The sequence below is a fragment of the Ambystoma mexicanum genome, chromosome 1q (genome assembly GCF_040938575.1).
Source record: "Ambystoma mexicanum isolate Mex_15411 chromosome 1q, UKY_AmexF1_1, whole genome shotgun sequence".
Taxonomy (NCBI): Eukaryota; Metazoa; Chordata; class Amphibia; order Caudata; family Ambystomatidae; genus Ambystoma; species Ambystoma mexicanum.
The window spans coordinates 480581431-480596638 of NC_090922.1; the positions used below are offsets into that span (position 1 = coordinate 480581431).

Sequence of the window (15208 nt, forward strand, 5' to 3'; positions counted from 1 at the left end):
CATGAAAATCAAAAATAGTAGGTTGTATGGAGAAACGTATTGACTTCCCCACACACTCAAAGTCCGGTGATATGACATACCTTGTATATCCCCTGAGTTACATGAGTCGGAGTCACAGCACTCTCTCTTAATCCACAATGACATGTCTGTGCCCCGGAAGACTACTTCTTTACCACAGGCTGGCTGTTTGGAAGGATCGAGACAGCCCTTGAAGGCCAATTGGATGACATAGGGCCCTGTTGGAAAACACAGATTCTTAAAACGAAATCCCATCATCTGGACCACAAGGAATTTCACTCAAATAGACATAAGAGAGGCTTCTTTCTGAAAGCCTTTTCAGCCTGCTGTTAGATCCTCTTGCTCTTTAGTACAACATGTTCTAGAAGCCAAAAATGTTGCCATGTGCAGCTCAGTCGGATAATAAGCAACAAGGTTCTTTTCTTACACCTTTATTTATTAATGCTCAGTTGCACAAGTAAACAGAATACCACACAGCTCCTTGAGTATAATTAGGCAGAGTAGTTTACAAAGTAAGGCACAATAAATCCAATCCCCACTTTTCCCCTGTTATGGATCACTGGCATACATGCACAATGTTGTAACTTGCATACTCAATATGCTAAAATACAATAATTAGGCTAGTTATTCTTATGCAGACAGTGGATTATCATTAATCAGGTGCATCTTATACTTGGACCAAATATTCGTAGGTCGACGAGTCATTGGGAACATAGAAATACACACTTCCTCCAAGATATTAGCCCACTCAACGGGCCACTGTTCTTGAGTAGGAGCTCTCTGGTGTGTCTATCACAGGAGGATACATCTTTTGGCTGAGAGGAATTCAAGATGTAATAGTGTCCATGGGGAAGCGTCAGGGCTATCATATCAACTAAATAAACAGACAGCCGGCAGTGACAGTAAATGGCATCCTACAATCTTCCCAATGGTTTTACACACCTCCTGCCATAACTTCACTAAGCCTGGGCAGGACCACAACAGGTGTATGTATGTTGCCTCTTCTGATTTGCATCTGGGCATAAGCCCTCACAATCCTGCTTAAAATGCTGCATTCTGGAGGGGGTAGAGTGCAGTCTGTTAAGTATTTTGAATTCTATAAGTTGGAAGCGAGAGTTTAGGGTTACCTCCCATGATGAGTAACCCATTCTAGGCCAGACATTGTCTATTAGTTCCATTCGTACATCTGTGGCCCACTTCATGCGAACTCTGGCGGTGTCTATAGAACCTTCTGACATTATCAGCTTATACAGAAAGTAATTTGTGGGCGACGCACTATGGATATTGTATGATTTAAAAAAGGTAATTCAAATTTAAAAAAAAAACATTTCAGGTCCCTGGCTTTAGGGACAAAAAGATACGATGAACATATGGTTCTTCAAAAACCTATCAAAACATACCGAAAAACAACTCAAAATGTAATCCTAAATGTGTATTTGTCTTACTTGTTTTTAATACAGAAAAGTGTAATAAAGAAATGTAAAGTCAAGTATGTAACAACATGTTCTGCTCACATGTACTTTTATACATTTTCAAAAAGCAATAACATCTTGGATCATGCTAAAACATTTTACAACATGCGATTCCGCCAGCCTGATGTATGGAATAAGTTGCCCATGTGGCATCTTTTATGTTGGAATCATTCTACGCAAAACCAAGACATGTTGAAGAGAACACCATTAGGACTAAGTCAGAAAAGTCGGCAGGAGAACAACACTTTATTCAAGTACATTATTCAGCAGCTCAGATAGAGGTGACTATATTAGAACAGGTTCAGCAATCTAGGCGCGGTGGGGTTTTAAATATAAATCTCCTCCAAAAAGAAATATTCTGCATGGAACCCCTTCTTGTCACTGCGGAGAATTAATACAGAATGGGCCTTACATGTTATTTGTAATCTGTTTTCAACATATTATATCACCACCAACACAATACATCCTGGATCATGTCCAACATGTTGCTAACACCTTAATAGCACTGTAACTTGCAATGATTGCATTAGAGAATGCAGAGACTATAATGTTATCATGTGCTTTTTATATCTTCCACTGACTATTTATGAACATCTTTTGTCATGAATATATGTATTGTAACATTTGATTGCTCTACAACACGCAAAGGGATGAGAGAAGTAATGTAATGTGAGCATTTACTTCACACGACTAATAGTTTAGCAGCTATCCCAGTGAAGCCGTTTTTTCACAATTGGTTATCTTCATTTAAGTAAAGTACATGTGTTAATCATGGTATGATATGATAAGATATTTTATTTATATCGCGCTCATACACAAGTGTTTCAGAGTGCAACCAAGCAAAGGGAGGGGAACAAGGGAGAAAAAAAACCAACGATCTTACTAGGCGCAGTGACATTAAGAACGTGCAAGTGCATGGAAAAAGGGAAAAGGGGAAAGTGCATGGAAGGGGGAGCGGTGGAAAGTGTGGAACAGAGGAGAGAAGCAGAATAAACAATAAGTGCAATAAATAAATAAAAAAGGCAGTGAAAAGTGGTAGTGCAGTCAGCAAGTGACAAGTCCATGATTAGTCAGGTAGGGTATTATCTGATAAGTGCAGAGAAAAATGGGGGACTTTATGGGTACAGAATACAGATCCCAGTGCAAGGGGTGGCCCGAAGGCAGTGCAGGAGGGAGGCAGGGTGAGCAGGTAACTGGGCCCAAAGCACAGAGGGTGACTAGGTGCACGATGTCGAGAGAGAAAAATAGAATCAGCAGGGGAGAAGAGGGGGCAAAAGCAGAAGAAAGGAGCACGGTCTTGAGGTGCTTCCGGAACCTGAGATGGTTCTCCTCAAGTTTCAAGGTGGCCGGACGCTGTTCCAAAGGGAGGCTCCAGCCGAAGACAGAGATCTGCCCCCAGCTCATTTCTTTGAAAAACGACTGATCCTGAGAGAGTTAGAAGTAGAGGAGCGAAGGGCTCCAGAGTGGAGGTATTTATGGAGGGATAGTTGAAGGTATTTTGGATCCAGGCCCCAGAAAGCCTTGTGGACAATGGAGAGGGTTTTAAATGTAACCCTTGCATCCACTGTGAGCCAATGAATGGATTTCAGGGCTGTAGAGATATGATGCCAGGGCTTGTGGCAAAGGGCAAGTCTTGCAGTCTTGTTCTGGATTAGTTGTAAAGGGCAGAGAGGAGAGGCAGGTAGATTTAGAAAGAGGCTGTTACAGTAGTCCAACCTAGAGAGAATCAGAGCTTGGGAGACAGTGAGCTTCTGAGTGTAGGAGAGGAAAGGCAGAGTACCTCTAAGGAGTTTCAGTAAGAAGTTTGACTTTTTAGAGACATCAGAGATGTGTGCGGAGAAGGAAAGTGTGGAGTCAAAGATGACCCAGGTAGGGGTAGGAGGAGGGCCAAGGGAGGCCGGCCAGAGAGTGAGCGGAAAGGATGGTGAATGTGTACCAATGAGGAGGATCTCAGTCTTGTTGGCATTTAGGCAAAGATCGTTGGCGGCACATCAATTTTGAATGGCGATTAGGCAATTGGAGATGAGGGAAGGAGAGGAGGTGTCGGAGGGAAGCCTGAAAATGAGTTGGGTGTCATCAGAATAGCACTGGAAGTTTCAACAGAAAATGGAAATGCAGTAGGCGAGAGTTGCCAGTAGGTGAAAGAGATTATACATATACAAACATTTCACATATTATTAGATATATTGACACTGTTGTGTCCACATTCTGCACATGTGGGTGAAGATAATATGAGCACCAATTAAGTAGTATTAACAGTAGAGGCATACCACTTAAAAAAGAATATAGGGCCTCATTACACGGTAGGTGGTAGGGGTTTACCGGTACCGGATAGGGCACCGGTACTGGTAAACCCCTACCGCCTTACTACGAGTTCCCTTTGCGGGACCCGACTTTAACACCTGGTTTTTTCAGGCGTTAAGGACGGGACCCGCAAAGGGACCTCGGAGCTAATTACGGTACCACAATTTGCGGTACCGTAATTAGCACCTTCCCCATTCCCATTATGCCCTATGGGGGCAAAAATGGGAATGGGGAAGGGCCTTGGTGAATGGGGAATTACCGCCCCCGCTCACCTTGGAGTAGGGCGGTAATTCCGCCATCCACCAAGGCGGACTCGGTACGGTACCGGCGGCAACCATGGTGCTAATAGCGCCATGGTTACCGCCTACCGTGTAATGAGGCCCACAGACTCATTTGCTGGCAGACCAGAGGTACAGGTAACTAGTAGACGGCACATTACTGTCAGCCACTTACATCACTGTAATTAATACTTAAAATCCTGGAAGCGCTTGAATAAATAGTGACGCAACGTAATCCTCCACTGCGTGCAACCAAATGGTAATATATAAATGCTTAATGCTTAATGATTTGGAGGCGCAATGATGTAGAAAGTCGTAACATAATCCATTGGTTCAAATAGAAACATTGGCCCTCATTACAGGGTTGGCAGAAAACCTTCCAGTATGCGGCAGGTTACCAGCAACCCCATAACACTGTTTCCCCCGCCTGACTTCCTGGTGCCACCGGGATATTATGGCAGGCGGTGAAAATGGTAAATCCCCACTCCTGTGGAGTCCCATAGGACTCCATGGAAATGGGGACACTGAAGCAACAGCACGGTTGCTAATGGTGCCGGTGCTCCAGTGACTTCCGGGTTTTCATGCCGGTATAGGCAAGAAAACCCGGCAGGTCAGGCCTTCTGGGGAATCCATGGCCCCTGCCAGCATTGTTGTAGTACGGCCGTCCGGAAAGGTGCCGGTACGTTGCTACCAGCACCCTTACTTCTGGAATGCCATAGTCATAATGAGGGCCATCGTATCTTTAAAAATGTTTATTTAAGATCCAACATCGCGCGCGATCCACACCATAACGCACAATCACGTCTGACGGACCATGTGATTAAGCGTCTCAGTACAAAGCCAAACACTGGACAGGAGGCTGTTTTTGCCGCTCCTTGTCCTGCACTCAGTTCAGCGATCCAAAGGCAAGACAGCTTATATGGAGAGGATATTCCTTCCATATTCAACAGACTATTTATACATTCTAAGACTGCTTTTTCATCTTTTAACAGGATTACCGAGGCATACAATTAAGAAAATAACATTGCCCAGTTTTCCAGTACGTGCCTTTACTTAAAATGAATACTAAGAATAACAGCAAATGAGGGTGCCATGATTCACAACCTTATTAATGGTCTTTCTTCAGGACTGATAACAACAGGATTGTTGAGGCCCTAACAGACACTGTAGTATCACATTACTAAGCAAGTGATCTTTGTTATCAGCATACTATAGACATTGTGAATTGCATCGTGGATGGAAGGTTTGGAATACATCCTAACCTCTGGCATTGCTCTCGACAACCCTCCAGACCATCGCTCTTCGACTGCCAGGCCATAACAGAAGGGGAAAGACCATATGCAAATAAGGCTTGGATCAACCCCAAAAGGGGCAGTCCAGCCCGAACTGCTTGGTCACATCCTTTCTGCACAAGACCATAAGCATCCCCAAACTTGTTTCGCCCTTGTTGGGCCTCATTAGTGAGGATTAGCTTGGGTCTCTAGATCCAGCAGGCACGGGACCCACGTTTGGGCATACCCGTCCCAATTGTGGTGACTTACGCAAAACAGACAGCCACTTGTGTATGTTGGAACCATTACCAGGGATCAAATGCCATTATGGTTCACTATGTTCCTCTCCATTTGGCTGTGGGGGGTAGCTGTATCAAGTTTAAATCAAAAGTATGCAAAGGGCGTGTGTGCAGCTACCCAGTATAATTGGAAATCTGGAGCTGTGAACCCTCCCCTGTGATGTGGTTCAGTTATTGCATGACCATTTCAGGCAAACTTCTCCAGAATGCCACATGAACTTAGTAACTAATGCATATAGCACTTTAAAGAATATATGGCCGGCCAGATCAGTATATTCTGGAAGTAATACAAGAATTTGGGAAGCACCACTATCTTCAGGGGAGAGATCTTGCCCGCAAATGTAACCGGTAGCTGCAGTAATCTATTCATTTGTCCTGCTAATACTGCCATGTAGGCCTGATGATTCTTTATATAACGAGTCCCATGTGTCCCCGATCTTAACAACTAAATACCAAAAGCCTGTAGGGGTCCAGATAAAATCCTTAATGTCCACGGGCTTCCGAGTGCTGGCTTGTGAGGGGATAAAGTTCAGATTTAGACCTGTTCATTTGTAGGCCCGACAGGGCACCAGGCATAAGGCACATCTTGTAGGATGGGTTCTAGATTCATCTGCGGGTTACTTATTTACAATAAAACATCATCAGCATATAGTGAGATAATGTTGTAACTCCTCCTATGATGAGCCCTCTGTGTGAGTGATGTGGCCTCTTCATATCTGCAATTGGTTCGATGATTATGCCAAATACAAGTGGTGACAGCCTTGACGGGTACTTCATCCAATCAGTCTGGCTTCAGCATCCGGGTGGTGCAGAGGTTGGGCGTGCGATCCGTGTGTAAAAGACATAAATGCGCAATGAATTGTGGTCCGAACCCATAATGCACCAGTACTCTGTACATGTATTGCCAGGGCACCGAGTAAAAGGCCTTTTGGGCGTCCAGCATGGACAGTACCGCCTGCACACAGAGGTCTATATGAGCCATGACTGCAAATACTCTGTGCAGATTCAAGCTGGTGGAACTACCAGGTATGAAGCCAGAATGGTCTGGATGTTGCGAGGAAACAGGAATGAGAAAAGGACACAGAGGACACATGGTGTTGGTTAAAGACTTTTATTAAACAGTAAAGGGGTTGGAAAGTGCATCACTGTCTCTTATCTAGGAGGTATTACCCAATCTCAACCAAAACTAAGGGTCTGGCCTATGTCCAAAGCAAAAATTGCCTTTTCCCGAAATCCTATCCTAGCCCTCAAATTCTAAAACTAACTCTAAGGTATTGACTGTGACTTGAAAAGTACACACAAAAGTTCAACAAAAAGATACAATCCAACACAATTTCCAAATGGATACTGTTCACAATACCAGGGAATGGGTCCATTCCCCTGCTTTCTCTCCACCAAAAACAAAAGTTCCAAAGTATAAGTAAGTTCTTTAAGGTTCAAGAGGATGCCTCTCTCCTGTTGGTGTTACAATCCACACCAGGGGAAATAATTCCCTTCCCTAAGTCTTTTCTACAAACGTAATTCAAAACCCCAAGGGCATCCCTCTTCTTTTTGATTCTCTTTTCAAAGTGACACAATTTGAGTGCAGGTCCCAGATTTGCAAGGCACCTGGTATACTCCCCTGCCAGGCTCTCTCATGTAGCTCATTTACAAAATTTGGGTGCAGGCCCCAGACTCACCAGACACCTGTTATACTCTTGTACCATGTTCTCTATTTATTCCTGTATTTCTTGCATTCACACAGTTCCCATATTCTGTATTGTTTTCACCAAAACACTGGGTCTCAAACCCACTTTCGTTTACTTCCTTTGTTGAATGTCCAATCACCTGGTATACTCCCCTGCCATGTTTTCTCTTTATTCTGTTATTTCTCAAACTACACCATTCCAATATTCAGCATTACTTTTGACAAAGTGTCGGGTCTCAAACTCTCTTTCATTCACTTTCTTTGTTATATACCCCAGTGACTTACCCTCCTTGCTTGGGGTCACCCAATTTATGTACCTGGTGCTTGTCACTACTGGGTGGAGCTGCCGACTCTCCCCAGTGACCCAGCTTCCCATCACAGGGCTCATCGGCTTTCTCTGGCGTTCTTCAGGTCTCTCGTGGAAAACACATGGAAGAGCCTAGCGTCCCGCCTCCACTTCACAGGCTTACCGGCTTCGCCTGGTGGCTTCCATGTCCTTCATGGCTTCCGCCTTACTCCTGAGCCCTTCTTCGAGTTCGGGCAGAATAGGCACTGCTTCTTGGTTCCCGCGGTCACCAGAAAGGATCCTCTTCTCTTCCCGCTGGGATCCTAGCACGGCAAACCACATACTGCAGTCCTTCTTCTCTCGCCGTCTGCCCATTCGTCTGTGGGCTTCTCATGCCGGCATCCCCGGCAGTAACTAATCAGTTGAAACTCTCCTTTATCTTCAGCTTTTCCATCTTTAAACTCCTGCTTCCAGGAAGGGAGTTGCTTAGAGCCAATCGGCTTCCGCCAAACACTAGACGGCTCCTTCTTATTCTGCTGATTATTCGGCATTACTCTGCCCTTCTTTCTCATCTCAGTCTTTATTATTCTGTTGGTTGCAAAATAGTGAGGGATACTATCAGCAGGCTTTGAGGGTTGTTGAAGGGGGTGATCACAATAATCCATTAAGACATGAAGAATGGAAAGGGTATCCCTAAACGGGGAAAGTGGATTCCATGTCTCATCTGATGATGCCGGGGTCCCCCCGCCCCACTGAGGTTTGCCTCCCTTTATGTGATCCTTCCACAAATAGCCACCCCAGGATCAGGATCAGGTAGTGGTTGCCATATGAGGAGAGGCTACCCCTGGGAACAGAGTGATGACATCATCAGATTCATCAAAATGTATATTATGTGTTCCATAAGCGGCATAAGTCTATTTGGCATTGATTTGGCAAATAATTTTCACATCTAAATTTATTTGCAACATTGGCCTTTAGGACCCACAGTCCTCAACCAGTTTCCTGGAATTCAAGAGCACTATAATAATAGATTCTCTCATAGTTGCTGGTAGCCATTTACGCGACATAGCCTCTTCCCACACATCCAAAAGTATTTTATTTAGAAGAGTTTTGTGATGTTTTTCAAATTCTACAGTAAGTCCGTCTGACCCAGGCGCTTTGCCTGAGGGGAGGATATCAATAGCTGTACAATGTCTTCTAATGTAATTGGTTGTTCCTACTGTGTCCTGGCATCACCTGATAGCTGTACACTTAAAACAACAATTTCAGAGTGGTGCTTGGAGCATGCTGAAGGTTGCCCTGCTTATTTAATCACAGAGCCTGCCTGATGACATCCTCCGGGAGCAAATTCTGGGCATTTTGTGTGCCAGCTGGAGGTGACACTGATCCAGTGTTAATAGAAGGACCGCTAGAGGTTCAGTGAACTCCGGTAAAGGATTTGACTCTTTGGGAATGCAGGAGCTTATATGCGGTGCAACTACGTGTGATAATGGGGGAATTGGTGTAGCTTGGTCTAATTTATCAAGACTAAATTGTTCTAATCAACAACTGGAATACTAAAATCATAAGTGGCCTGTGAAACTGTAAACATATATTCGCCCAAAGCCCTCTCAAGGATACGGGGAGGCGGTCATTGGCTGGGTAGGGGGTGTGGCAAACGTGAGTGCGCCCAGTTCCTTCCTCTGAACAGACCCATTTTTATTTCCAGAGGTGCAGGACAGTTTGTTGGGGTTGGGTGGTAGGGTGGTAGGGTGTAGGGTGGCATTGAGTTGGGTGTGTGTTCGTGGCCCTCCAGTATATTGAATAAGTCGTGGCTGGAACAGTGACAAAGAGGGGGTTGTGTAGCACTGCCAACCTAACACATGCAGACATAGTGAACGCTTGCAGTTGTCTATGCAGTTGTCCATGCAAATTAAGGTTGATGATTTTATGATTGGCAAGTGACAGGCGGTTCTCCAGATATGGGATTCTTTTGTAGGGCCAACGTCTGAGGTGACTGCACTGGTTTTGGAAGCCAAAAAGCATGTACATACCTCCCTTGACGACCACTCTTTTAATCAAACTACAGGGATTGGTACACTCTTTGGGTTGCTGCTCCATTTACAGGGTAGTTCTGCATGAATGGTTGAGGGCAACAAACAGGCAAGGCTTTCCTTTCAGATCACCACCTGGTCCTCCCACTTCTTAGGACAGCCGACTGGCAGTGGAGGAGGGTGCGAATATAAGCGAGATGAGTCGAACTCTGGCACATTCCAATGTAGATATGTCAATTTTCCTATATCAAACGAAGATGGGTTTTGAATCGATCAATTGAAAACTGCACAGTCTTGTTTATAAAGTTGACCGTATGCAGCAGCGAATTGAAAAGGAGGGCGGAAGGATCTCCAAGGCAGAGCATCATATTGGGGCACTGGAAGACTCAAGTACAGAAGTGTGTCATGCTATGAGATCTTTGCAGCAGGAAGTAACTGGGTGTGAGCCAAAAATGATGATCTGGAGGCCAGATCTCGGCAGAATAACACCTGTATAATGGGGGTTCCCGAAACCACAAAGCCATAGAACATGAAAGTATTTATTGAAGCCGTATAATAGATGTATTGGCCCACCAACCCCTGTCTCAACAATTTCTGGATGAACAAGCCCATTGTGGGCCAGACCCTAGGCAGTGTTTGCCCATTAATTGAATTACAGGTACAGAGACATGATTATTCGGAAGGCAAGGGAACTCAGTGATCTTCAATTCCAGGTGTCCAAAATTTCTATCTACCCAGAATTCGCCGAAACAGTAAAGAAGGCCTGCATATCATTTTTCTCTGTGAAACGTCAGTTGCGAGAGCGTGGGCTACAATATGCCATGCTCTATTCATCCTAGTTTAGAATGATTCACAATAAGAAAATACACTTTTATACGGATCCGGTAGAGATGGTGTTCTTTTAGGAATCACTTCCCAAGTGTTGATGCTACTACAGGGCATGAGGACCATGGTTACGATACCGGTCGGACATATAAACCACCTATTGTATACGTTTACTGTGGCTATATGAAGTGAGAGTACTTGACCGTTCTCTTATGATGTCGAATATTTTGGTGAGTCTTCACCGCCGAGAAGGGCTGGGGCACTATGAAAAATAGACCTCAAGAATGTAATAAAATTGCCTATCCTTATTTAGTAGTTCGATTGAAGTGGGTTGGGCCTCCGTGTCCGTTTAGGAGTGAGGCAATATTGCTGTCATCCCTGGGATATCTCCCACTGTTTTTGGTTTGGGGAGGGTATGTGTTGATTAGTGGGGATTTCACTACAAGTTGGGGAATGGCAGTGGGACAGAGTTGGGGAGGTGTAGGGGCTCAAAGGAGAGGGGGTTTATCTGTTCAAATCGGTGTCAGGATAAATAAAGAGAGTGACGAATGGTAGAAGTAATGTTCCAGATATAATATTTTTGGAAGTTTTATGGCCACGAACGGGATGGGCTTAAGGTGGTGAAATGCACACACGTTACACAGTTGGAATGTTCAAGGTCTAAATAACCCTGCTAAAATGAGGGCATTTGTCACGTACTGTAAAAGACATCGAGCAAAGATCCTCATGCTCCAAGAAACGCATCTAGTGGGGGCAGCGAACATCAATTTTACAATATCCTGGGGAAATGCACGTTGCTACGCATCCTGCTCCAGATTCTCTAGAGGGGTCTTTACCCTTTTACACAGGTCCCTAGGGTTTAAGGTGTTGCAGAAGGAATGTGCTCAGGAGGGTCGTTATGTTATTAGCTCTGGGGTATTAGCATCTACACGTTTGACACTAATCAACATCTATGGACCAAACATTGATGATCCAGGAAACATAACGGGAAAGCGTCACTTTTATTCTCAAACTCATTTAATAATCGTTGGTTTAGATTTCACACTAGATACTATATATAAAACCCCACTTCTGAAATATATAGTGAATTCAGCAAAGGCAAGAGGTATAGTATCCACTCTGTGCTATCAGGGGCAAGATACAACCCCTAGGACAGATCTCCCTTGTCGAGGACGGTGGGAGGAGGAAAAAAGGCTGGGTCTAGACACTAAGGTGTGGTCCTATATGTGCATGTAAAAGTTGCCTTTGAATGCTAGGTTTAAATTGATTCAGAATAAAGTGTTGCATAGCGTGTATTTGACCACATCCCGATAGAGTAAGTTTGATAGCTTTGTTAATGGTAGGTGCCCTAGATGCAGAGAGCCAGAGGGGGGTTTCTGCATGTGATCTGGACATGTCCTAAATTGTCTGAGTCCTGGAATCAAGTGTTGGACATGATAGGATGGATATTACAAGTTGAAGTCCCAACAGAAACTTTATGCTGCATGTTTGGATGGCTTCCTGCACTGAGTAAGAGCGCTAGGAAGCTACTTTCTATTGGATTATTGTTGGCCAAACTATGTATCTGGATGTCATGGTCCAGTTCGGAACCACATGTGTTGGGTAAGTGGCTGAGAGACCGGATCTGGTGCAATTATACAGAATCTGAACTATGTAGAACAGCCCTGTTTAGTACCAGGCCCAATGATATATTGGTACAATTTAGAGACTTCCTCAGAATTATGCAGCTGCTTGAGGAGGATGTGAAAACGCATAGGCAGATCATTGGGATGTGTATACTGAATCAGTTCACACTATTTAATGACATGATGGGCTCACAGGTTTTATCATTACAAGTGGCTAGCTATTCTGGGCATGGCTGGCAGGAAGTTAAATCAGGCCCAGAATTTCTTTGTGGACAATACATAGACTGCATGTGGGGAAATAGATGCATCCATACACTTCTCTGCTCTATGTTGTACTATTCCCAAACGCATGTATGCTTTTGTTTCTTTACTGATGTACTTACTGTGCTTGTATCACTATTTTTTCTGCTGTGAACCGACTTAAATAAACGTTGTTAAAAATAAAACATGCTAAACTACAATTGCACCAGGGTCTGTGCTATGGGCCTTGTGGCACCTTTGTGCAGTGAGAATGCTTTTTACTTCATATTGAGACCCTCAATCTAAGGGCCTACATCTTAAAGACCAACCAGCAGCAGAGTATGCCGTATCAACCGGCAAAGAGAATTGTTTCTACGTTTAGGAACTGCTCTTCAGACCTTCATCAATTGAACCTGCAATTGAAAATGTGATCTCTGCTTGGTTGGCCATTCAACGGGGGTATTGATCACAAGGTGAAGCCTACAAAGGCAGATAATTGTGAATTTTTTGCTGAGGAAACCAAGGAGATCTACAAAACTGTAGTGGGGTTTTGGGGCAAGAACTGAAAAATATCTGTGAACCAATCAGAGTGCCAAGATCATGTCTTCAATATCAATATGTAGGTGGAGAATTGCTTTAATATAAAGATAGCAGAAGGAGGAGGGGGCTAGGGGAGATTGATGTAGAAGCATAGATAGCTAACCAGTCCTTCTTGGTCAGCTCTGACCACTTTATTTGTTAATGAGATATCTCATAGCATAAATGAGACTGCTTCATAAAGCTTAGCGTCATCTTCAGGTCACAGGCTTGATTCCAAATAAGATAGCTCCCAGGATTATTGCACCTGTTGCAAAGATCTGTGTGTAACCTAGCAGGTCCCAGATTCCCCTTCCAGTAACATCACTGAAAGGGTTACTGCTCCTGTGCAACTTAATTTTGGAGTAATGGGTTGTGTGTCATTTGTTAATTGGGGGAGGATTTCATCATGGGTAAGGATGCAGCTTGACTGACCAGACTTATGGGACATGTCAATGAATGTTAATCATTCATTTGTTTCACCACTGCACCCATATGCTTTTCATTAAAGGTTGACAGGGTGCGTTGTCCTTGTGCCTAGCATTAGTGATCAGAGAATTTGTCACATATGTTATGGCTTGACTGATGTTTACAACATGCATATTTTATATTAATTAGAGTAGATAGGCTGAAAGCAAAGGCACTAGCTCCTACTCCGTGTCTGGGGTTTCTTTGATGTTTCCCCCTTTACAAACCAGAGAAAATTACTTTCTTAAACATTGACTTGGTGTTCCCAATGTATCCCCAAATTATGCAGTGCCTAACGGGGTGGGATCGGGATTAACGGAAGATGATCTTGTAGTAGCACCAGCCTTGCATTGGATAAGAGTGTGGAGTAATAGCAAGGCAGCATTAACTCATATTATTACACTGGCCACACCCCCTAGCGTTGCCCGGGTCTGTAGCTGACATGCACGTGGGGGTCTGCTATACCCTTGTGCATGTTATATTGTGTCCTAACTGCCTATTTTTAAAAAGTCGCAAAATCAGCAATCTCCCGGGATCACCTATACTGATAGCACAGGGCTGAACCCCGCCCTATGCAGGGCGAATGGGTCGGGTTGGTCAAATTTCACTATCGCCAGTACACCCCAGACGGGTATGTCAACCGTAGGCCAAAATGTCAGCCCACCAACTGTTATGGGGCTAGAGCCAACCCCGAACATACAAACACCCTTTCACAAATATATAAATAGATTTATATAGACCAATTCGGCCTCATTGTGAATTCCAAGGTCCGGTCACAAAAAGTGATCCTTGTAGAGTATTAATGAACTTTCTCATTTTTTTAACCAAGGTTATATGGATTTAACATCTTGCCGACATTTAAAAACCTCTTGAGTGAATTATTATTATTCAGAAAGCGATAGTAAGGAATTAATTAAATAATGTTATCCTAACATGTACTTTTAATTTTGCATAATATTTTGGAATATTTGACATACAGTAATTCTAAATCTGAGTGATGCTTAAAACACGTGCCGGACTGAACTGTCTGTTAAGGCAAAATGTTCTTCTAATAGCTCAGCAGAGGATGAAAGTAGTTTGTAATATCATTCTCTTCAAGAAGACTTACAGAGCTATGTTTTTCTCTCTGGTTTATATCCATACTAAAGAGTTTAATTCAAGGCCCATCCTAAGGGATATGGGTTTTACGCAAGACGACCTGTATTATGCTTTCTATTGATACCAGAGCTAGTGTTATGGCCTTGTTATCATAATCATATTTGCAGCAGGCTATGAAGGTAGGAACATCTTTTAATGCTTTTCAATTCTGATTTCATTCATGTCTCGCTCCCATGAGTCTATTGTGTATGTTAATCTAAGTGCTATGAATCACGTGTGTAAGTTTATCATCATGTTTTAATGTGAAATGAAGTGAACATAGTTGCGAGTATTTGTGTTTCTTGGTTTTTATTCTATTCTATTCTATTTATTTAAATGTTTATTATTGGATGTATTTTTGCACACGTTTTATGAAATTGACTATTCTGAAATAAACTCAGATGATGATGAAATGAATTCCAACTCTCCGGTGTAATGTGAGGATGAGCTGCATTGATTTGTTTTGGCACAGGGTATTTCATTGAGGAGCGAGCTGGGAGCTTATAGAAAGATCATGCAATTGAGGTTCAGCTTCCTAGGCATTTGGACGAAACTAGTTACATGGTGATATTTGTTCTTTTTTCAACTCCATAAAAGGGAGGTTCATTAGTGTTAAGATGGATTTCTAAACTCTGACCTGGTGGGCAGAGGTTTAGGAGGCCCCCCTAGTTTAGTGGAACAGGGGAACC

The 15208-nt window shown here is 43.5% G+C and overlaps 1 protein-coding gene across 1 annotated transcript in view; it reads right to left on the minus strand.

Annotated features, from left to right (window-relative positions):
• LOC138529189 (phospholipase A2 inhibitor and Ly6/PLAUR domain-containing protein-like) overlaps window positions 1–15208 on the minus strand; it is a 66157-nt gene that overhangs the window by 35145 nt on the left and 15804 nt on the right. The window contains exon 3 of the mRNA XM_069640819.1: window positions 81–236. Within this exon, the coding sequence (XP_069496920.1) occupies window positions 81–236 (156 nt within the window). The remainder of the gene's footprint in view (window positions 1–80; window positions 237–15208) is intronic.